Raw genomic sequence first — 24,063 nt, 5'->3', positions numbered from 1 at the left:
TACTTGTATAAGAGAAATTTTGCTTTCATTAGAGGAGTACAAACTTCTAGTAAGGATTACTGCAGAAATTAATAGTTTAATTGAGATAAAATTATATTTTGTCTTTGACATATTATGAACAAAATGATGACACCTGTTGTTCAATAACTTCTCAGTGTTGGTAATTGTGTATTCTCAGTTCACAATCAGAAGTTTGTGAATTTGTAATATTAATCACCAAGAGTACTTAGGTTAGTCAGGGTCTGAAAGTCAGGAACTTTCTCAGTGCTCACATGTTATGAGAGTTCTTTATTCAGCACCCAAAAAAATCAGCTGTTTAGAAATCTGGATGCTTCAGAGGTTTGGAAGGAAGAAAATTTTCTTTAGTACTGGAGCCTTAAATAAAAAGCAAAGAGAAAGTCTGTTATCATATGCTGATTGCTAAGGAGAATGGTAAATGATATTTATCTATCTAAAGAGATCTGATTTTTCCACGTCAGGCTGCTAAAAGCTAAAAATGGTCCTCATTTGTTATTTTTCCCTTTTATAGTGAACATCAGGAGTTGGAAGAAAAAATAGACAATGTAAAAAGAAATCACAGTTTGGCAATAGGGCGACAGAAGGGTTATGAGGAAGAAATTATTCATTTTAAGAAAGAACTTCGAGAACCTCAATTTCGGGATGCTGAGGAAAAGTATAGGGAAATGATGATTGTTATGAGAACAACAGAGCTTGTGAACAAGGATCTGGACATTTATTATAAGACCCTTGACCAGTAAGTATTGGACTGGGGGTTTGGTTCCCATTGCAGTTACTACCTACTAGCATGTTTTAGTCATATTTTCCCCCTTTTTTGCTTTTTAAATTTATTTCATACATACCAAATAATGGAAAAATATATGTATGTATGTGTATGCACACACACACACATGCTTACTTAAGTTATAAAGTTAAGTTACAAAGCATATTAATATTAAGGAGTACTCATGATACCACCTGCCACACCCAATCCAGGAACTCTACCGTTGTCACTAACTGGCATCCACCTAGATGCACCTCCTGATCTCAGCGTTCTGTCCACTCCATGTAACTGCTAACACAGATTTTTGCTTTCTCTGCTTTGTTAAAAAATAATTTTGTCTTATGTAGTTTTTAAAAAATGATATATTCTGCGTACTCTTCTAGGATTTTGTTTTTATTTACTCATGTTGCTTATAGCTATGGTTAATTCACTTTCACTAATATACAGAATTCTATTGTGGCACTATAGCTCAAGGTATCCATTCTCCCATAGATGGACATTTGGGTTATTTTCAGGTCTTTACTAATATAACCCTTGCTGCTGGGAATATTCTTATCATGTCTTCTGGAGCAAAGGTGTAAGGTGTAGTAGGGTATATGTGGGAGTAAAATTTCTGGCTTGCAGGGTATGCCCCAATTTTACAAAGTAGTGTAAAATTGTTTTCCAAAATAGTTTTATTAATTTAATTTACATCATTAATAGAATATAAGGGTTTTCTTTGATGCATCCTCTGACATTGATTTTGTCAATTTTTTAATTTTTACCAATCTAATGGGGTCAAAATTGTAAATCATTGTGGTTTTCATTTGCAGTCCCCTGATTTCTAATGACGCTGAACATCTTTTCATGTTTGATCATATTATTTCCTCTTTGAAATGTTTGTGTTTTTTACCCATTTTTAATATATTATTGGTAGTCTTGTTGATTTGCAGGTGTTCTTTATCTCTTCTGCATTTTAATTCTTTTTCAGTTATATGTATTATAAATAGCTTCTCAAGCTTTCCATGTGTATCTTTTCACTTTTTTAGAGTGTCTTTTTTTTTTCTTGAGGAAGATTGTCCCTGAGCTAACATCTGTGCCAGTCTTTCTCCACCTTATGTATGGGATGCCACCACAGCATGACTTGATGAGCAGTGTGTAGGTCTGTGCCTGGGATCTGAACCTGTGAACCCCGGGCTGCCAAAGCAGAGCACGTGAACTCAACCGTCACTCCACCAGGCTGGGCTCTCTTATAGTGTCTTTTAATGAACACATTTGATTTTAAGGTAGTTGAATTTGCCAGTCTTTTCTGGTTAGCTCTTTTTGTGTCTTCTTTAAGAACTTCTTGCTACCCCTGGTGGTCTAGTGGTTAAGTTTAGCACACTCAGCTTCAGCAGCATGGGTTCAGTTCCCTAGCCAGGACCTACACCACTCAAGTCTGTCAGTGGCCCTGCTATGGCAGTGGTTTACATACAAAAAGCGGAAGATTGTCAGCAGATGTTAGCTCAGGACACATCTTCCTCAGCAAAAAAAAGAAAGAAATCCTTCCCTACTCCTATATTTTCTTCTAAAAGGTTTAGAGTTTTGCTTTTCACATTTAAGTACATTTAAGTATTTAATCCTAAATTGAATTTTATGTACAGTTTGAGACAGGAATCCAATTTCATTTTTTCCTTTATGGGTAACCAGTTGTCCTGGCTTTATTTATTGAGTAGTTTATCCTTTTCTTAATGATCTGCAGTGTCACTTCTGTCATATATCAGAATTCCATAGATGCATAGGTTGGTTCTTGGTTTTCTGTTCTATTTCATTGGTCACTTTGTCTATGTCTGTGCTATGACCAAGACTGTCTTAATTACTGTAACTTTATAATATATTCAGCATTTAGCAGAGTTTTGTTTTTTGTTCAGTCTGACCATCTTTGCCTTTTACCTAGTGAATTTAGTAGTATCAATTCATTGTGATTGATTACTTAGTGGAGTTGTTTTTATTTCTATCTTTTTTTCCTACTTTGCTGCCTTCTATGGAATTGATTTATTTTTCTTTCTTTTTTTTTTTTTTGGTGAGGAAAGTTGGGCCTGAGCTAACATCTGTGCCACTCTTCTCTGCTTTGTATGTGGGACACCGCCAGTGTGGCTTGATGAGTGGGGCTAGGTCCACGCTCAGGATCTGAACCTGCAAACCCTTGGCCACCGAAGCAGAGCGTGTGAACTTAACCACTATGCTACCAGGCCGGCCCCTGATGTATTTTTCTTTATTCCTCCTTTTTTCCTTCTTTGGACTATAAATGATATATTCTGCTTTAGTTATCTGGGTTTTTACCTTTAAATTTTTAACATGCGTATTTGACTTAAAACCAAATGCATTGCTTCTCGAAGGGGTCCTGGAGCAGCATTATCACCTTGGAACCTGTTAGAAATGCAGATTCTCAGTTTTCACTTCACACCTGGTGGATCGGAAATGCTGGGGATGAGACCCAGTCTGAGTTTTAACAAGCCTTCCAGGTGATTCTGATGCACATCACAGTTTAAGAACCATAGCTCTAATGTGAATTGCTTTATCTTCTTCCTGAGTGAATACTAATTATCTTCTCCTATCTACAGTGTTTCTATTATCTAGTATTTTAGCTTTATCTTGTTTTTATATCATCCCAAATAAGTAGTAATTATTATTGTCATAGTTTCATAGTCAGTGCTTATTTGGATAAACCCATGTGTTTACCAATTTCTTATAAATCTCATTCCTTCCTTCTTTAGGTTCAGTTTCCCTTTGTTTGAAGTACATCCTTTAATAGTTTTTTCAGCGAGAGATTTTTAGTAGTAAATTCTCTGTCAGTCTTTGAAAAGTCTTTACTCTCAATCTTGATAGTTTAGCTGAGCATTGAGTTCTAGTTTGACAATTTTTTTCTTTCAGCATTTTGAAAATATTCCATTTTTTTCTGGACCTCTATGGTTGCTGTTGAGAAGTCATTCCAATTATTCATTTGGAGATAACCTGCCTTTTTTCTCTGGTTCTTTTCAGAATTTTCCTTTGTCTCTACTGTTCTCCATTTTGGGGGGAGGTACATCTAGATATAGGTTTAGTTTTAGTTCTTCTCTTCAAGAACTGTGCTTACTGACCTGAGAACTGAAAGCTTTCATCAATTTTGGAAAATTCTCGCGTATTATCTCATCACATATTACCCTTTCCCCATGTCTCACTGTTTTCCCCCTTCTTCGTTTCTCATTAGACGTAAGTAAACCTTCTCATTCTTTTCTGCACATTGTTAAACCCCTCTTACATGTATTGGTAATATACTAGATAACTTCCTCATGAATATCTTCCAGTTTACAAATTCTTTAGCTGCTGCTTATATTGCCGGTTGTTTTTTTTTTTAACTTTTCATTTCTGTATTTCAGTGTATTGTTTATTTCTATCAGTTCTATTTTTTCTTCAGAAATTCTTATTGTTTTTCATAGTGTATTTTTTCCTGAGTGTTTTGATTCCTTCTTGCATGTCTTTACTCATTTTAAGTATACATATTTTATATCCTCTTTCACATTGTCGTTTTCTTATTTCACATTTTTAGGAATCTATTTCTGCTATTTTGTGTGCTGATTCTAGCCACCAGTGAAGTATTTTTTGTGTTTTATATAATGTTTAATTGTAAGCTTTTCTTTAGTGGTGCTTTTTTTTTTTTCCTCTGAGACTCCCTTGTGAACTTTTTGTGTGGATGTCCCTCCACACAACAATTTTGGTTTTATATCTGCTAGGAGCTCCAGGGGTAACACTGGCCTGGGTCTAGTTTTTATATTAATTTTTCAGTTGGGAGTGTCTGAACTACACTGGTTGGTATAACATTGAATCTTAAACCCATGTGAGGCATTTGCCCAGGACTTTGAACTCTCAGCTTATAATTTTACTCTTTCTTTGAAGGTTGGTGTAGCCTTTAAGAGTCTCAGTCTTTATGTTGGGAGTCACTTCTAACTCTCTGCCTCACTTGAGCCCTGTATCTCATCTTCTGCTCTGGGTGATGATACCCAGTTCAGCTGCCGTGTCAGATCACACACTGACCATTCTGCTTTTCAGTTTCATCTTTGTTTCCGTCACATAGGGATTTCCCTTTCTTTCTTGTGAACTCAATTATGAATGTAAACTAATTTTTGTTATGAATCTATCTAATGTTTCTAGGCATTTGTAGCAGAAGAATTATTTGGTTTTTTTTAAACAGTGTGACTTTTAAACACTTTTTTTTTTTAAAGATTGGCACCTGAGCTAACATCTCTTGCCAATCTTCTCTTTCTTCTTCTTCTCCCCAAAGCCCCCCAGCACACAGTTGTATGTTCTAGTTGTACATCCTTCTGGTTGTGCCATGTGGGGCACCACCCCAGCATGGCCCAATGAGTGGTGCCATGCCTGCGCCCAGGATCCACACTGGGAAACCTCGGGCCACTGAAGCAGAGTGCACAAACCTAACCACTTGGCCACAGGGCCAGCCCCTGTAGCAGGAGAATTATTAGTTACCTTAGATTTTGTTTGTTTTTGTTTTCGTGAAAAGGAAAATATCCTCTCAGTGGTAAGAGAACTACACAGACAGGGTTTCTTCTCTTAAGGCTGCGTCCGGTCAGAAAGAGCATAGTCAACAAACCTGCCTCAGCAGTGGCATTCAGACCAAAGGGTTCTTGAGGACAGGAGGACCCTGGTTTCAGCATGAGGGTTCTGTTAGTTAATGATAACATAGGGAAAGAAGACTTTTCCCCTAGCTTCTTTGGCTGGTCTAATAATTAAATTGACATAAGACAGATTAACAGGAGACAAACAAATTTAATTTTGTATGTATGAGAGCTCATAAAACTATGAGACTCAAAAAAGTGACCAAAGTAGGCAGCTTGATACCTTTAGACAAACAATATGTTTGTGAAGAATTGACAAGACAAATGAAATTTGGGCTTGGGATAGTAAATTTGTGAAGAAGTAACAGGGTTTGTTTATATAGCTTTCTCAGCCTTGAATTCCCTGTCTCTGGTAATAAGGATGCCTTCTACCCTTCTGGTGCAGGGAGGGTTCCTTTCACATGGGAGATGTTTTTCCTGCTTTCAGGGGGACATAGGAGGGTCAGAGTGTCCTTCCTACACCAGCTGTTTCTTAAGTGACTTTAATTCAAAATAATCAACATACCAAAATGGTTTGTTTAAGGGTGGCGTATTTTGCTCCCCTTCAATAACAGGTGGCCCCAGAACCACCTAGCTATAACTTTGGCATGTATGATTTTGGGGGAGGACATAATCTTTTAAGACAAGTCAGTCATTTATTGTGAAAATTGGGAATGAGCCAATTATGTTATTTTTTAAAATAAATACTACTAAAATTTTTGTTGGAATGTTTGACTTCTAAAATGGCTATTTTTTTTTTTTTTTGAGGAAGATTAGCCCTGAGTTAACATCTGCCGCCAATCCTCCTCTTTTTGCTGAGGAAGACTGGTCCTGAGCTAACATCCATGCCCGTCTTCCTCTATTTTATATGTAAGACGCCTACCACAGCATGGTGTGCCAAGTGGTGCCATGTCTGCACCCAGGATCCGAACCATCGAACCCTGGGCTGCCAAAGTGGAACGTGAGCACTTAACCGCTGCGCCACGGGCTGGCCCCTAAGATGGCTCTTGGAAAGTTATTCCATGGACACATCTTTTGTCCTCTTTCATTGTGAGTGAATAGGTTAACATTACAATGCTCTCTGGTTCCAGAAAGGCTCGTGGAAATGTTTGCCTGCACCAAAGTGGGAACTTTTGTTTTTTTAACCTCTTTAAATGTTGAAATCTCCCCTCAATTGTAAATACTACAGTTTAAAGTGTTGAAATTTGAGGTTTTGAAACAAGACCATAAGCAAGACATTATTAAAGAATCCTTGCCCAGTAGCCTATACATACACACATTTGTCTTTTTTTTTTTCCTTCCATAATTTTTAGTCTTCCCAGCTACCTCATATATGCCTTTAGGAGGCTTTCTATTTTTTCAGTTCTTTAGCAATAAATGCTGTGTACCAATAAACTTACCAAACATTTGTTGAGCACCAAGAAATAGGAGAGCCAGGCTTTACTGGCAAGTTTATTGGAAGAGACAAGAATCAAAACACGTTTTTATCAATAAAAACCCACTGTATAGAATAGGATAACAGATTGATTGTGATGAAAAAAATTAAACTGAGTCTTACAAAGCAGGAAATGTTTGTGTAAAAGTTGATAAATTTTACCTTTTTGAGGTCTCAGAAATCTATAATACAGGGCCAGCCTGGTGGCGCAGTGGTTAAGTTCACACGTTCTGCTTCTCGGCGGCCCAGGGTTCGCCGGTTCAAATCCCAGGTGCGGACATGGCACTGCTTGGCAAAAGCCATGCTGTGGTAGACGTCCCACATATAAAGTAGAGGAAGATGGGCATGGATGTTAGCTCAGGGTCAGTCTTCGTCAGTGAGAAGAGGAGGATTGGCAGTAGTTAGTTCAGGGCTAATCTTCCTCAAAAGTAAAAAAAATCCATAATACATGGTTAAAAGTATTGTCTCTGGAGACTACCTGAATTCAAATCCTGACTGTTGACGTTGGGCAAATTATTTAAATGCCCTCGCTTCAGTTTCCTTATCCAAAAATGGAAATCTTTTTTTTAAAGTCCATTATAGCATTCAACGTAGACTCAGTTATAAGGGAAACTCAGAGGCCGTTTAGTCCAGCTTTCTTTGTCACATTCCATTCTTTAAATTCTTAAACTCTCTATTCCTTAATACCACAAAAGAAGTTAACTTTACTAAGAAAATGTAGGTGTCTGTTGTTTCTATTTAGATGTTCTTTGAGAGTAAATTTCTCAAGGGTGGGGGCTGTGCAGAGGACATGCTAATATTAATTGAATACTTACTATGTATTAGCCATGATCATTGAATTCTTGCATCTACCCTGTAAAGGGCAAGAATTTATCAGAGATTAAGAAAACTATCCGGGGGCCAGCCCCGTGGCCGAGTGGTTAAGTTTGCATTTTTCGTTTCAGCGGCCCAGGTTTTCACTGGTTTGGATCCTGGGTGGGGACATGGCACCACGCATCAGGCCATGCTGAGGCGGCGTCCCACATAGCAGAACCAGAAGGACCTACGACTAAAATATACACCTGTGGGCTGGGCAGCTTTAGGGAGAAGAAGAAGAAAAAAGAAGAAGAAAGTTGGCAACAGATGTTAGCTCAGGTGCCAGTGTTTAAAAAAGAAAAAAAAGAAGGCTATCCAAGATTACCCAACTAAATGGTAGAGATAAATTAGATCTCAGAACCAAGGCCTTTCTATTCCCACTGTGCTGTGCTGCTACCAGCCCCCCCTTTAACCTTTAAAAAACTGATATTTATATAAAAGTTTTCTTAACTGTACTTAACATATACTTTCTGATTTAAAGCCACTATAATCAACTTATTTATATACATTTTATACCTCCTCAGTGAGGTATGTATGTGGTGCATCATATATATTGTCATATATATTAGGATTTTGTTCAGTTAAGATTTGCGTGCTTATATGCTTGATACTAGGCATCATAGGTATCATAACTAAATATACAGGGATGAAGAAACACAAAATTAAAAAATTAATAAACAAGGAAAATTAATTGTGGTGATGGGACTAATTGAAGGGCTACTTTAGGCCTTTTCTAAGGCAGGATCTTTTCTGAGAATGTGACGTTTAAGCTGGGATCTGATTGATGAGAGGGAGCAAGATATACAAAAAGCAGAGATGCAAGCATTCCAGGTAGAGAGAATAGCTGATACAGAGGCCCCGAGGCCAGTATGAACAGGAGGGGTTCAAGGAGTCGGAAGAAGGAAAGCACAGCTGGAATACAGTGAGCAAAGGAATGAGGTCAGAGATAGATTGTTCCCAGAATATGTTGTGCCTTGTAGCCTTGGTAAACAGTTGTATTTTATTCTAAGTGCGATAGGAAGTCACTGGAGGGTTTGAAGCAGGGAAATAATATAATCTGATTTATAGTTTGAAGAAATTGCACTGGCTGCTCTATGGAGAATGGCTTGTAGGGAGGCAAGAATAGAATCAAGGAGACAAGAGAGGATACTATTGTAACCCAGCAGATGCTGGTGGACTGGACTAGGGTGGTAGCAGTGGAAATGGAGAGAAAGTGGATGGACTCAAGATTATTTGTTTTGGAGATACAGTTGACAGGCCTTGCTTCTGAATCGAATGTAGGGGAGGAAAAGGAAAGAAAAGAATCAAAAATTGCTCCTACATATTTTTACTTGAGCAAAAGGATGTTGGGGGAGCAAATTGCCATTCCCTGAAATGGGCAGGATTGGGGAGGGGAAAATCTAGAGTTCTATTTTGGACACTTTAAATTTGAGGTATCTGTAGACTTCTAAGTAGGGATGTCACGCAGACAGTTGCATGTATAATCTCAAGTCTAGAATTCAGGGGAAAGGTATAAATTTGGGCATCGTCAGTATATATATGGTATTGCATGCGATTACATATGGAATAACTGTAGATAGAGAAGGGAAGGGTCCCAAGACTCATGATGTTTACAAATCCAGTGAAGAAATAGCTGAAGTAGGAGGAAAATTTTAAAGGTGTGAAATCTTGATAAGCAAGTGAAGTACTTCAAGAATCTAATGTTATTGAGAGATCAAATGAGATGTGGACTAAGAAATGACCCTTGAATTTGATAACATGGAGGTTGTTAATAACTTTTAGGAGCAATCTCAAATGGCATGGTTGGACCTGAAGCCTGGGAGTTGGATGAGGAGAGAATGGGTGGGAAGAAACAGAGACTGAGTATAGATAATTCTTATGAAAAGTTCTGCTGTGAAGGAGAACAGAAAAATGGGTGATAGCTAGAGGGGACTGGGGCCAAATTAGGTAGGTAGGTAGCTTGGTTTTGTTTTAAATTTTAATTGCACATATTCTGCTACAAGTGGCTTTTCCTCTTACTTTGTATGTTGACCTGTGGATCTGGGGTTTCATAGATGTTAACTGAATATAAAACTACACCTAGAAGCCCTCCAGCTATCCCTACAGACCCTGAGAGCCAGGAACAGCAGGAGCAAGAGGAATTCCCTCAATAAGGCACATGTTCATTCAGAAAACTCTGTTCTGTCCTCTTTTGTCAGGCTCTGGAAAGACAGGAATGTCATGCCCTGTCTCTCCTGCAAACTGCTAACAGTCCAGTAGGGGAGACCATGTAGGTGCTCCATAGTCTGTATTTGACCTGGGCCTTGAATAATGTAGGAAGGGCATTTCAGTAGAGAAAAGTGCCTTGATCACAGAGGCATTACACGAAGCAGAGTGAGCACGTGTGAGGGGGCTTGATGGGACCAGTTAGGAGCTTTTAGGATGGGGAGATGCAGGGGTGCTTTCCAGCAATTTAGGCTTGCTGAAGGAACAAAGTCAGGCTGTTTACTGAGTTCTTTTATCTGGAATCAGATGGATTCTTCTAAATGAGAAGAAAAGAAGTGGTACAGATTTCCCCAAAATTGAGTCTTTGTGGGCTTGTGCTTACAAACAATGGCCTTCTTCTTAAGATTTATGCTGTGAGCCTTAAATTTGCCTTCTCACCTAGAAGAAAGTAAGGTCCAAAATTTCCCTCATTGTTTCACCTCTTAGAATGAAGCATGCAGTCAGTGTAATTGTTGCATTTAGCTGTCTATTTAAGGTAACACAGGAAATTAGCAGTGCATTTTCAAGAAAAGCCGATTACTATCTGTTATTAGTAATCATCTAAAAACATCACTGATTACAAGGATTGCCAGTGGTCAGAGACACATAAGCTAGATGTGAAGGGAGAAAACATCCATCATTTAAAATGTTTACCCCTTACCCCCTTAATAGAATACATCAATTAAAATTAAATGATTTTGGAATATATCACTCAAAGTACAGGGTTCTACCTTATACTTAATGTTCTGTTGTCATTCTTCCCCAAATATGGAATGTTGCATATTAAGTCACACTTCTCCTGAGACTCAGTGGAAACATGTAACTTTTATAAAAAGTTTTGCATCCAAGGCGGCCAGCTAGCACTCTGTGAGTCTGTTCAGAGCCTGACTCCTTGCACTCAATGAGAGCTTGGGGATGAGGGCTTTATCCAGGGCTCACCTCACGGCCACCATTCTCATCCTCACCGTGGGTACAGTGCGGTTTCGCATCAGCAACCCCTGTAGTATCAAGCAGGTAAATGACAAAACCAAAAGATAGCCAGTGGGATTTCACACTCTAGGGTTTTTTAACCAAATACTTATCTTGTGATAATGGTTCATTGCCTGAAATTTAAAAGCTGATTTTTGGGAGTCTGGCTAAAGGAATTTAGTTCAGTAGTTTTAAAGGTTTTAGGAAATTAGTTTAATAGTCTTAAGGGTTTTATCTAGAAAAAGGTCATTTTTCTTTTAAATGTGTAACTTACATTTGGCAAATTAGGGATTTTGAGTTCTGCTAAGTAATGAAAATCGCTATTAGTTTGGAACATTATACTCATGATACCATTTCCATTATATAAGAGGGCTTCCACTCCCCTAAATATAGGGAGGCAGAAAGTTCTCCCACTGGTGAGTAACAGGGCAGTAGGGAAGAGTGTCCCTTCTGGAATGAATAACAGTGTTCATAGCCAAATTTTTGGCAACCTATATATCTCAAAGTTTGGTACAATTTTAAATATAAGTATGAGGATAATATTGTTGGAAAATGTCAACTGCTTTTTTCCTACTTGGTTAATTTTCATTAACTTTTTAGTTTTTATCATACTTATGAATTAATATTTTTTATTAGTAAGGAACATATGTATTTGGCTTTTTTAATTAATATCTTATTCAGTGAAGTAGCTTGAGACTATGGGGAAATCCAGTTCAAGATTATGTGCACTTCTGATTTTGAGCTTCAGTTCAATTTTTGCAAAATGGTAGCTAACTTTCCTCAGTAGCTGGAGTCCTGGAGATGGTTTAAATAATGGAGAAAGTAAGAGCTGGAAAGGTATTTTCCTGGCAGGTAAGGTTTTGGTCTATTGAGGCGATATTTTTCCAACCCCTTAGATACGTACTCGCTAATGACTCCATTTCAGGTGTTCCATTCTCTGCTAATGGCCAAGTCCTGAAATGATTACGGAAGTGGCCTCATAGTAGCAGCAAAACCCCTGAATTACTGTCCTAGGGAGGCCTAATATGCTTCATTTGTGATATCAAGCTAGAACACATATATACTTAGGAAAAAGATTAACTCAGAGGCTTATGGAAGCTGTTCGTTCAAGGTCCAAGTGTGGGAGGCAGTTGGACAGCTTAGAACAAAAAGGAAAACCATCTCATTGCTGGGGCCGAAGCCATGGTGCAAAGAGGTGCTAAAGGACAGTACAGTCAGCCTGACATTTAAAGGGGGTGTCTCTGTGAAGAAGGAAGGGGGACATGGATGGAAACAGCTCCACACGCAACGCTGGCACATATCTCTTTCTCTCACTCTTTCTTTTTTTTAAAAGACTGTTTTTAGAGCAGTTTTAGGTTCCCAGCAAAATAGAGCTGAAAGTACAGAGATTTCCATATATACCTCTGCCTCCTGCCCCAACAATAGCTTCCCTTACTATCAACATCCCTCACCAGAGTGGTACATTTGATGACCCTACATTGACAAAACATAATCACGCAAAGTCTGTAGTTTATATTGGGGTCCACTGTTGGTGGTGTACATTCTGTGGGTTTGGACAAATGTATACTGACATGTATCTCCCATCATAATAATATATAGAATAGTTTCACAGGCATGTGTCTTTATTTCTGTCTGGCCTCATGGTGCCCCCTTTCAAACAGGAAATTGTTAAGCCCTTGTCATTTGTGAGTATGACATCCTCAGACTTTCATGGATCACCAAAATTAAAAATACCGCTAAAGCCATCATCTGTCCTTATAAATACAATAGCTTGTTACTGAAATTTTTAAGGAAATCTTTCAGATTCTTAAGAATATTTAAATACAAGACTAAATAATTTATAAAGCACTGTTTTCTTGGATCTTAGACCTTTTCACTTTCTTTTGGGAACCAGTTTTCACAAAACGTACTGCTTCATATGAGTTAGTATATGCATTTAACTGAGCAACATGCACACTTCAGTCACCTGAGTATGCCTGAAGGCAACTAGCCAGATGACCACGTACCCAACAGCAGTTTCCAGCCCATGAAATTCATATCTTTGCCTCAGCAGAATGCTAGTTTACTAGAGGTGGTGGACCTTCGAGGTCATTCTTAAATACTAATTACCTGTAAACTCTGGGTGCTAAAAGGTGTATTAAGTTAATCTCTGGGCCTATATCTGTCGGTCAGCAGGCAGCTCCCACAGGGCTCCTGCACAGTGCTGTTTCAGAGCTGCTTTTCTTCCATGGCCGCTAAGTCAGACCCTCCTTACTCTGACCTGTATTACTGTGGTAGCGTCCCACCTCTTTATCCCTCCCACCTCTGTTGTACTTCTATCACGTTAATCTTCCTAAAGGTGGTGGTCCCTGTTCTCTTCTAATTTTAGGAAAGACTTCCATCCCTGGCCTTTCCCATTTCATCTCTCAGTACTCATTATGTTGTAACCAAACTGAACAATTTTGTTCCCTTAAGACGCTTCACATTTTCCTATGCTATTTTTCTTCTTTTGGATGAAAGCCTTCCCAAACAGTTATAATTTTTCCTCCCTTTGTACTCCATAATATTTTATACCACTTAACACATTCAGCTTTGTATTACAGATATTTATGCTTCCCTGTACCTCATTACTATGCAAATCACAGAACATGGTTCAAGTTGAACCATGACGATGTCTAACATTTATTCAGCACTTAAGTATTATTACATTGATGATGTATTTTCATTTCCCCCAGTGCTTTTGCATGTATGTACACACAAATAATATCCTTTTTGTTTTTATGTGAATAGTGTCACACTGTGGGTATTTTTCTGGTGTCTTTTTTTTTCCACTTATGTGATGAAAATCTTTTATGTTCATGTATATAAGTACCTCGTTATTTTTAATGACTGCATAATATTCTGTAAAATGGATATTACTTTATTTAACCACTGATGGACATATTAGGAAGTTTTTAAATATTTGCTACCAGACGTCTTTGCACACTTGTGCAGATACATCAGAAAGATAGCTTCCTAGAAATAGAGTTACTGAGTCAGAGGGTGTGTACCTTTTTAACTTATTAGTGCCAGATTGCCTTCCAAGCACACTTAAAAATTTGTTCTTACCAGTAATGTACGGAAGTACCTGTTTCTCCATTTCTGCATTTCATATTATCAGCCTTTTTAATTTTTGCCATTCTGTTGCCCAAAAAATGCTCTCCCTGTTTACTAGAGAGGTTAAAGTTCTTTTCATGTGTTGGCTATTTGTATTTCTTTTCCGAGAATTGCCTATTCATATCTCTTTGCCAATTTTTCTATTAGGTTATCTTTTTATTAGGGATTTATATCACTTGTTTATAGATTCTGGATATTAATCCTTTTCACATACATTGCAAGCAGTTATTCCCAGTTTGTTATTTGTCCTTTAACTTTCTTTATGGTAATAAAGTGACTTAATTTTTAGGTAATTTTTTATTTATGGCTTCCCAGTTAGAAGGGGCTTCCCAATCCTAAGATTATAAAAATATTTTCTTCTGATAGTTTTAACTTTTAATGCTTTAATTCATTGGGATTTTGTTTGAAGTTTGATAAAGGATAGTGATATAATTTTAATTTTTTCCTCTTTCCAGCACCATTAAAACCTTCCCCACTGATTTGAAATGTCAGTTATAAAGTTCTGTATGTATTTGTGTTTATTTCATTTGTATTCCTGTCTCAGTACTGTGATTTTATTCTTTTGCATTATCTCTGAAATATGAACTTTAAAGTCATCTCTGGATTTCATGTAACATCTTTTTTTTTAAAATCTTACTGGGAGTCTTGTTTGAATTGCATTTACTTTATGGATTATTGTGGAGAGAATGGACATCTTTGCAATATTGAATGTCTCATTTTGGATCCTATAGTATGTTTCTTCTGTTTAATTAGTTCTTTTTGTCCTATTGTAAAGTTTTATAGGTTTTTCCTCTAGATCCTATACCTTTTTGTTGGATTTCCTCCTAGATATTTCATAGGTTTTATTGCCACTGTGAATAGGATCCTTTTCTCTGTTTCCTATTAGGTTTTACTACTAGATAATAAAACTACAGTCATGTGTCGCATAATGACTTTTGGTCAACAGTGGGCCACATACACAACGGTGGTCCCATAAGATTAGTACCATATAGCCTAGGTGTGTGTTAGGCTATACCATCTAGGTTTGTGTAAGTACACTCTACGATGTTCGCACAATGACAAAATCACCTAATGATGCATTTCTCAGAATGTATCCCTGTTGTTAAGTGACGCATGACTGTTAATTTTTGTATGTTTATTTTATTTCTGACCGCTTTATTAGTCTTAATAGTTTAGATTTTCTAAGTGCACAGTTATATCACCTGCAGAAACAATGGCAAGTCCCCCCTCCCATTTATTATTCATTTCTTTTTATTGTCTTACTGAATTGTTAGGATAACCCTAATAAGAGGCATCTTTCTCTTGTTCTTAGCCTTAGGAGGAACACTTCTGTATATTTTAACATTAAATTTGATGCTTGCTGTGGATATCTGATAGTCATTTTGTCAAATTAAGAAAATTTTCTTCTATTTTTTGCTTACTGAGGATTTTTGTCAAAACTCGGTGTTACGTTGTATTGAATACTTTTTTGACATCTATTGAGATAATTATTTTTTTCTTTTAATCTCTTAACGCAATGAATTATCTTAATTTTTTTTTCCTGTTGTACTATTCTTCCTTTCTTGGGATAAACACTACTTGGTCATGATATATTATTTTTAATACCCTCACTAGTAAATTGGACTTTACTTAGAATGTTTCTATCTATATTCATAAGCAAAATAGGTCTATACTTTTTTTTCTCTTTTTACTTATGTTTCTCCTTGCTGTGTAATACTTTATATACTTGGGAGCTGGGTTTACCTTGAAGATTTGATAACATTCACTCGTAAAACTGTCTGAGCCTGGTGGCTTTAAAATAGCATTTTGACACCTTTTTAATTTTTAATTATTATATTCAAGGGCTGTTAATATTCTAGCCACTTTCCTCTCACCTTGAGCAAGATACTGACTTCATGGAGTCTCAGTTTTCTTAGTGGTGAATGAAGATAACCAAACCTAATCCCCAGTGTTGTCTCAAGGATTAAATGAGATAATATATGATTGTTCAGCATAATGGTGCTTCACATGAGCTAAATGCTCATCAGTAGTAATCACTATTATCATTGTTGTTCTCTCAAGTGGATTAATATAGTTTCCCTTATCATCCCCTACTCTTGCACAGTGGGGTTGTAAACTAAATAGCAGAGAGAGGATATAAAGATAAGCTTATGGTCCAGTCAACAGCAGTAGGCATCAACTCTATCTGACACACCTTTTGGTGAGTCTAGATCTTTCTCAGGGCTAGAGCTTTTTCCTGCAGTGCTGTGTCTCAGCAGACCTACCCACAGGCCAGTAGGCACCAACTCTGTTGTACAGGGGAACCATGTTGGAGGCTGTGTGTGTGCACCTTGGACACCCTTACCCCACCTGGAGCTTGTTCTCCACATTGGGAATGCTTATTTATGTTAGTTATGAAAGATTTTCAACTTGAATGGAAAGATGACCTTTTTTTTTTTTTGGTGAGGAAGATTGGCCTTGAGCTAACATCTGTTGTCAATCTTTTTTTTGCTTGAGGAAGATTGTTGCTGAGCTAACATCTGTGCCAGTCTTCCTCTGTTCTGTATGTGGGACACCGCCACAGCATGCCCTGATGAGCAGTGTGTAGGTCAGTGCCTGGGATCCAAGCCCACAAACCCCAGGCAACTGAAGCAGAGGGTGCAAACTTAACCAACATGCCACCGGGCCAGCCCGGAAGATGACCTTCTTAAAAAGGGTCATAATTTATAAAGCTATGGATTACATGATTTGGTCCCAAGAACGTTCTCTGAGGTATTTTGTTTTGTCTTATGTGGGTTTTTTAAGCTAATACTTAGAAGTTTTGTTTCTGTTGTTTTGAAAGGAGTATAAAATGTTAGGCTGAGATAGATGTATAAAGTAGAAAATGGAGACTTGTTGCATTCTCATCGACAAGCAAAATATGGTTTTTTCCCGTCTTTATTACTTCAGAATCCTTCATCTGATATTGAAAATGTATTTATGTTGAGTCATTTCTTTCTCTTTTGCTGGTGAACCAGAAGATCATGAAATGATTCTGCAGAGGCAGTAGCATTACGTTCAGTTTCTTTTTTTGTATATATCAGATAAGAGGCTTGCAAATGGAAGTAAGTCCACCTCACATCCTTTGTATGGTGATGGCAGTGATGTGTGCTTTTTGTCACTGGTGCAACATTTACTAGTTCATAAACCCACTTCCAAAGAATCTAAGGGCTTTTTGGTGAAAGGTGACCATAGTAAGAACGTTAGATTTTGACAGGCTACTTTTGTTTTTACAAATATTTCTTTCCTTCCTTTTAAGTAGTTTAAGTTGGGGGCGGGGAGCCCATGACCAAATGGAAGTTAATGCATATTTTTGGCATTAGGATTTCTGAATTTTTAACTAGAAAGGGAAAATAGAAGTTTTGACGTTCAGCTCAGCTTAAGGCTCTCAATCACCCTCTCTAAAGCAAGGCTTCTGGTTGATAAGAAGCTTACAGATCTGAGGAATAAAAGCAGCTTAAGAGTCTGACTTTTGGTAAACCTTAAGTAATAGCAGAGGAAAAAAGCAGCAGCTGCAGAGATTGGCCTGTTTCCCCGTAGACTAAAGGACCCTCTGTACCTCTCCCCACTTTGTTATCAGCAGCTCTGCCTATACCCAGTGGGCCTCAATGGAAATAGTCCTTCCAATAAGGCTAAGAAAAAGTCTACTAAAAAATCACTTTCTGAAATTGCCCCAGTATTTAAGTATTTATTTAAGGAAGTATTTGTCATATGATTGAGAGTGAAAATGGAGAAGGGTAAGGGTGCAGAGCACTGGAAATATGCCTGGCAGTTTTCAGTAGTAGCCAAGCAGCAAGGTTTTGGTCCTGTTTATTTTTTCTAGCTCTTACTATATCCTACTTGTATCAACATTTAATCGGGGGAGTTATTCCATGATGTTATTATATACATTATTATATATTTCATAGATTTTTAAAAGATGCTATTACATATAATAATATATTATCATTATATAATTTTTCTTTTAAAATGCCAATGGCTTCTTTTTCCAGAGCAATAATGAAATTTCATAGTATGAAAATGGAAGAAATCAATAAAATTATTCGTGACCTTTGGCGAAGTACCTATCGTGGACAAGGTAATTAACAGTGTATCACGAATGCTCTGTCCAAAGCCTTGTCCCCAGCTCTTGCCCTATATGACCTCTCATGCCAGTATTACCTCCTAGATGCCTTTCTGACCATCTCTTTGAGATTTTCTAAGAATTCTTGCCTTGACAACATCTTGTAGCAAGAAAAAATGCAAACATTTCTATTTCAAAGCCTGACAGGACTTATATATTTGGCTCTCATACACATTATAATTATATTTAGCTGATGACATAACAGGTTCTGTTGAAGTGTAGATAGGGATGAGCTGAAATGTGGTAAGAAGAAAACCATCAGGAGGGAACTCTTAATAGGGGAACTAAGAAAGGCCGAGTGAGACTGAGGGTTGGGGTATCTGTGTTTCTTCTGGCCAGGACTCCTCGTGAGTCCTCTAAGCCAGAGAAAAAGGTTCCAAAGCAGCCACTTTTCCTCTGGTAATGTCAACCTCACACATTGCTCCTAGACTTACTTGGTAATGTTTGCAGATAACAAAAGGCTACGGAATGTAGGTTCCTCTGAAATCTTCTTCTTTCTGGGTCAGATATTGAATACATAGAAATTCGGTCGGATGCTGACGAAAATGTATCAGCTGCTGATAAAAGGCGGAATTACAATTACCGAGTGGTGATGCTAAAGGGAGACACAGCCTTGGATATGCGAGGACGATGCAGTGCTGGACAAAAGGCAGGTATCTTGAGAGCCCAGGGAGCCACCTTTACGCAGAGAATTGAATGAGAAAAACACATGGCAGTGCAGCGGAAGCACCCAAGGCTGCCTTTGAATGGTGGGAAGCTCCTTACAGTGCTCTCTGCTGCCATGTAACGGGGACCAAGGTCAGCTACCCTCATTACACTCTCCCAAATCTCACCAGCATTTCCTGCAACATTATGTAAAAGGCTTTTAGGAGAAGGGTCTGAAACATTCTCATGAGATAGGCTAAAGGTAGAACAAGGAGCTGAAGACCATTCATTGTTTCATTGTACTCCTTATGGTTACTGTGTCATCATGATAAGACATGCCACTGTCTTATGTGCCACCAAGAAAGAAAAAATGCAGTTGTAATTGCAAGATGCATCCTGATTTCAGAGAAGTCAGGGCAGGGGGTATGTTTTAGAATCAATGACATACAATATTAGCAAACCAGATCCTAGGTTGAGGCAGATGAGACATTATAATATACAGGAAAGTCTCACTGAGAAAGCAGTCCCATCATAGGACTGAGTCACCCCCACCACTCCCAGCCAAGCCTTTGGGCCTGCAGACCATCTGAAGAAGGGTCTGCCAGAGCCAAAGGCCGTGATACCCACGGGTGCCTCTGCCCCCACCACCACACACAGAGACTCAGCACTTGGGCCAGGCTACCCACCTCTGTCTGACACTCTGGGAAGACAGTTCAGGTTGGATATGGAGCAAATCAGAAAGAGGAATGACTTCTAAAGAGTCGGCAAAGTGGGACCTGCATCCTTGGGGAACAAGGCTGGGTCCTCTCACTGTGCACAGGTTTGGACTTAAGATCTCACAGATTCTTGAGGTTCCTCCTTTCAGATTAGAAGCAGAAGATTATGCGTGATAACACCTCTGGACCCTTGATTTTCTTAACAAAATTTTAAGATTCTAGAAATGGATGCTGTTATTTTCATAAATAGTTTTCAATTTTTGCTTAAAGACACTCCATGCATGTATGTATTTTGTTGTCAGCCCAGATAGCTGATACCAATTTAAGGCATCTGCAGATTATTATCTTAATCATAGTCTGCAAAAATGACAAATTTGTGATCTATAATCAGTATCCTCTACTTTGTTTGCTGGTAATTATGAATGAGAAAATACAGAACTTGAAACATGTCTCTTTAGATTAAAAATACTTTCAAGGGCTGGCCCCATGGCCGAGTGGTTAAAGTTCCACACACTCCGCTTTGGCGGCCCGGGTTCACAGGTTTGGATCCTGGGTGAGAACTTACTCCACTCGTCAGCCATACTGTGGAGGCATCCCATGTACAAAGTAGAGGAAGACTGGCACAGGTGTTAGTTCAAGGCTAATCATCCTCACAAAAACAAAGAAAAATACTTTCAAAAATATTTTCTGAACAAAAGTGGATTTTCTGTAGCTAGTCTAAATTATTAAAATTAATTGGCAATAATTGCTTCCTTGGCATTAGGGGAGAAGACAGACAAATGGTTTCATAGAGGTGGGCCAGGAGCTCTATTCAGACTCGACTCTGAGTGGGTGGTGGGGGAAGCAGTGGGATTCAAATACAGGAAGTACCTGTCTCGAGGGCCAAGCTCTGGCCCCACTTCTGCAGTCTGCCAGCCTGCCCTGGGCATCAAGAGAAGCTGTAAACTGCTCTCGAGTCACTAACTCCCTCACTGATGCTCCTTCACTCACAAATTCAGGGGGAGGGGGAATTTACAGCTCACACAAAGGGAGCTTATACTTCCTAGAATAGTCCTACACTCTTAATTCTGTGTCCCTTCTACCCTCAGATCATTTCAGCTGGGTCTGAGGGTTTTAGTATTAGGTAAACATGAAAGTGTCTCATGGCTTCACTTGCTTGTATTTCTTACAGCTAAGCTTAAATAAAACCATACTTCTATACTGATACTTTGACCCAGGAATTCATTCTCTCTCTGTCTTTTTTCTCGCTCTCTCTCAAAATTATCTACGCAAACATGTAAGTGGGTTAGAGCATGATACCTGGTGCTCATGGAACATAGAGATTGAAAGAAGACTCTGAAAATGTCTCTGTGGGTCTCTGGAAAATGTAGTGTGTCCAAGTTTTCTAATCTCATTATCAGGAAAATAAAATAGCTGGATCATGAATTTTTAAGGTTGATAATCTTATACCATTATTAAAATTATTAGTTACAGATAAATGGTAATGCATTTATGATTCAAGCCTGTGATTTCAAGTTTTGTTATAGCTGATTGTGTGTGTGAGAGATCAGCATTGCTTTTAGCATTTTATTCCATTGCAAATGATGGGCTGAGATAATACACCTGGTGGTTCATGATCCTAGAACAGCGTAAGAGTCTGTCACAGTGCCAGGCTCCCCCAAACAAAAGAGCAGAAATCTCTTTGCCTTCTAAAGAGATTAAGCCAGGTGTACATGCTTTCCTAAGGTGAATGAGAAAAAGTGTGCTGCACAGCTCAGCTTTGGTGCTTTTTTCCAGGTATTAGCCTCACTCATTATTCGCCTGGCTCTGGCTGAAACATTCTGCTTGAACTGTGGCATCCTTGCCTTGGATGAGCCAACGACAAATCTTGACCGAGAAAACATTGAATCTCTTGCACATGCTCTGGTTGAGTAAGTTTCTCAAATTTGGGAGGTTATGATAGTTTTTAAAGTAAGATTAAGAGAGTTCTATGGTAAAAACCCTCTTTAGATGTGTCTTCCTTAGGGAAGCTGGTTGGTGCCAGACCTTAGGCTTTGCCTTTGGATAGTAATTTTTCAGTCTTAAAAAAGAACTAGATGGTGAACAGCAGCCCCAGACATATCCTGCATCTCCCCAGGTGTGTTCATAGGGAAAGAAACGGTGAAGGTTTCCTGGCTTGGTTGAGTTTTCCTGTAAACCCACCAGAGGGGCCCACATGTCATGTGCAGGAGTTAGCATGCCCTGCTAAAACATTTCTGAGTGGCGATAGTGGGTTTTGGACTGTCTCCCAGCTTTTCACATGTGTCAAACAACATCTACGAGGAATGAGAGTTCTTATTCAAAAAGTGTGTTAGTGGTTAAGTAGAATCCAGAGAGGGTAAAACTGCACACATCTTTTCCACATTCACCTGTGGTGGGTACAGGCTCCAGGGATGGGCAGCCCTTGCTTAAGGACTATGCTGGCAGAGGAAAGGCACTTTCCTGAAGTAGAGAAGCTATTTCAGGTACTGCCGGCTCCAGGTAGACTTTTTCAGGCAGAGATGATGTTTCCTGTCTGATAGCAGGGATTGGGCCAGAAGGAGAATTGAGCAGCCACAGAGCACCGTTCTCCAGCCGTCTCAGTCCTGCATGACCAGCAAGTAAGAGCTAGAGCTTTTGAAACCTAAGTGCATCTAGCTCGAAGCAAAGGGCAAATAAGTGGTTAAAAGAAGTCGTCTTTCAGATCTTAGTCTCATACCTGGGCACCTCAGCATATAGATAATGAGCAAAAATGCTCTTGGTCCACCCACTCAGGCCCCCTGTGTGTCATACTAATGATGCATCTAGTGACTGGTGGTGGCAGAATTCTAAGTAGACCCAGCTCCTAAGAAGACAGTGGGGTTTGCGTATGTTATTTCCCTTGCCTGTAGTCTGTCTTTTTTTTAAACTTATTTTCTTCCAGAGAAAACTGGTAACAGGTCAAGAAAACCCCAGGCAAAGGAATAAGTCAGACTTCCAAAGTTGAGCAGCACAGATATTAAGGAAAACTCAGTAAAACATTTTCACCTGCTTTGGTAAAAAGAACTTTGTGTTCTGGAGGAAACTAGATCATATATTCTTAGCAGTCCCTAAGCCAGACCTAGGTGAAGAGTCAAGCCACGCATCCCCATTGTCTGGAGAGAAGACAGGACTCCTTCCTGGCTGGGCCGAAGGCTGGCGTCCACCGCCCCCCTCCCCCACTTCCTGCAGGGCTAGCAGAGGCCCTGATACTCACACGGCACAGGAAAAGCCTGGTCGTCACACGTAACACATGGCCATGTCTCTGACAAGGTGCTCAGTGGCTTTTTCAAATAAAGGAAAGAGTTGTTTATGCTTGTTAGTAATAAAATGTTCTAAATATGTTGTTTCAGGATAATAAAAAGTCGCTCACAACAGCGCAACTTCCAGCTTCTGGTAATCACTCATGATGAAGATTTCGTGGAGCTCTTAGGGCGTTCTGAATATGTGGAGAAATTCTACAGGATTAAGAAGAACATTGATCAGTGCTCAGAGATTGTAAAATGCAGTGTTAGCTCCCTGGGATCTTATGTTCATTAAAAATATTCAAGATTTAAATGCCTTACAAACATAGGTCTTCAGGCAACTGCTTATTTCTGGTGTCAACTGAGTCAATAAGAAAATAGATTTTTTTTGAGGAGGAGGAGGATTAGCCCTGAGCTAACATCTGCTGCCACTCCTCCTCTTTTTTCTTTTTTCTTTTTGCTGAGGAAGACTGGCCCTGAGCTGACATCATGCCCATATTCCTCTACTTTATATGTGGGATACCTACCACAACACGGCTGGACAAGTGGTGCATAGGTCCGCACCTGGGATCCGAACCGGCAAACCCCAGGCCGCTGAGGTGGAATATGTGAACTTAACCACTGTGCCACTGGGCCAGCCCCAAAAATAGATTCTTTAAATGTGCTTTGTGCCTAGAACTTTGAATGTTGGAGAGGTTCTGAAATGATTAAAGTTGTTTCACATGAAATTTGGGCTGATTCCTTTACTTCATCCCCCTCCAGGCAGCCTCTCACAGGCCTGGGGGCTCAACAGCAGTGCAGGTGGACTCAGCTTCTCTTCCTTCCTCCCCATCACAAAAGAATGATTCCCTGAGACTGGAAACTACTCACTCACCTTTCACTTCTCAAAGCATTGTTGAGACATAGTGTCTCACTGCCTTGACGATTTATGGTTTTGGCATTAAAAGAAACTCAGTGTTGAGTGTTACCTCTGAATTTATTTCCTTGGATGTGGTTTTAAAAAACTGAAATATCAGCATTAATATCTGAAGATGACCATATATAATGAGATTTTAATATTTGGCTCTGCTGTTAACTTTATAAATCTGAGCAAACGACCTTCCTCTCTGGCCTTGTTTCCCCAACTAAAATTTGAAGTAGTTTTAATGAGGCTTCATGGTTTGATGGGAACCGTAAGTAATCATCTAATGCAGTACCCACCATCTTCCCTCCCCACATACCCGTGTAGGTAATCATCCAGACTCGGGGCCTCTTCTAGAGAGAAGGAGTTCC

At 39.0% G+C, this 24,063-nt stretch overlaps 1 protein-coding gene across 1 annotated transcript in view; it reads left to right on the top strand.

Moving 5' to 3' along the window:
• RAD50 (RAD50 double strand break repair protein) overlaps positions 1 to 23,519 on the top strand; it is a 67,796-nt gene extending 44,277 nt beyond the window's left edge. Inside the window, exons 21-25 of the mRNA XM_008538475.2 lie at positions 530 to 754; positions 18,040 to 18,125; positions 18,677 to 18,819; positions 21,308 to 21,441; positions 22,900 to 23,519. Coding sequence (XP_008536697.1) covers positions 530 to 754; positions 18,040 to 18,125; positions 18,677 to 18,819; positions 21,308 to 21,441; positions 22,900 to 23,086 — 775 coding nt within the window. The 3' untranslated portion in view covers positions 23,087 to 23,519. The remainder of the gene's footprint in view (positions 1 to 529; positions 755 to 18,039; positions 18,126 to 18,676; positions 18,820 to 21,307; positions 21,442 to 22,899) is intronic.
• The last annotated feature ends 544 nt before the right edge of the window (positions 23,520 to 24,063 follow it).

The sequence above is a fragment of the Equus przewalskii genome, chromosome 13 (assembly GCF_037783145.1).
Source record: "Equus przewalskii isolate Varuska chromosome 13, EquPr2, whole genome shotgun sequence".
In the NCBI taxonomy this organism is placed as follows: domain Eukaryota; kingdom Metazoa; phylum Chordata; class Mammalia; order Perissodactyla; family Equidae; genus Equus; species Equus przewalskii.
This window is presented reverse-complemented; position numbering and strand designations above follow the sequence as displayed.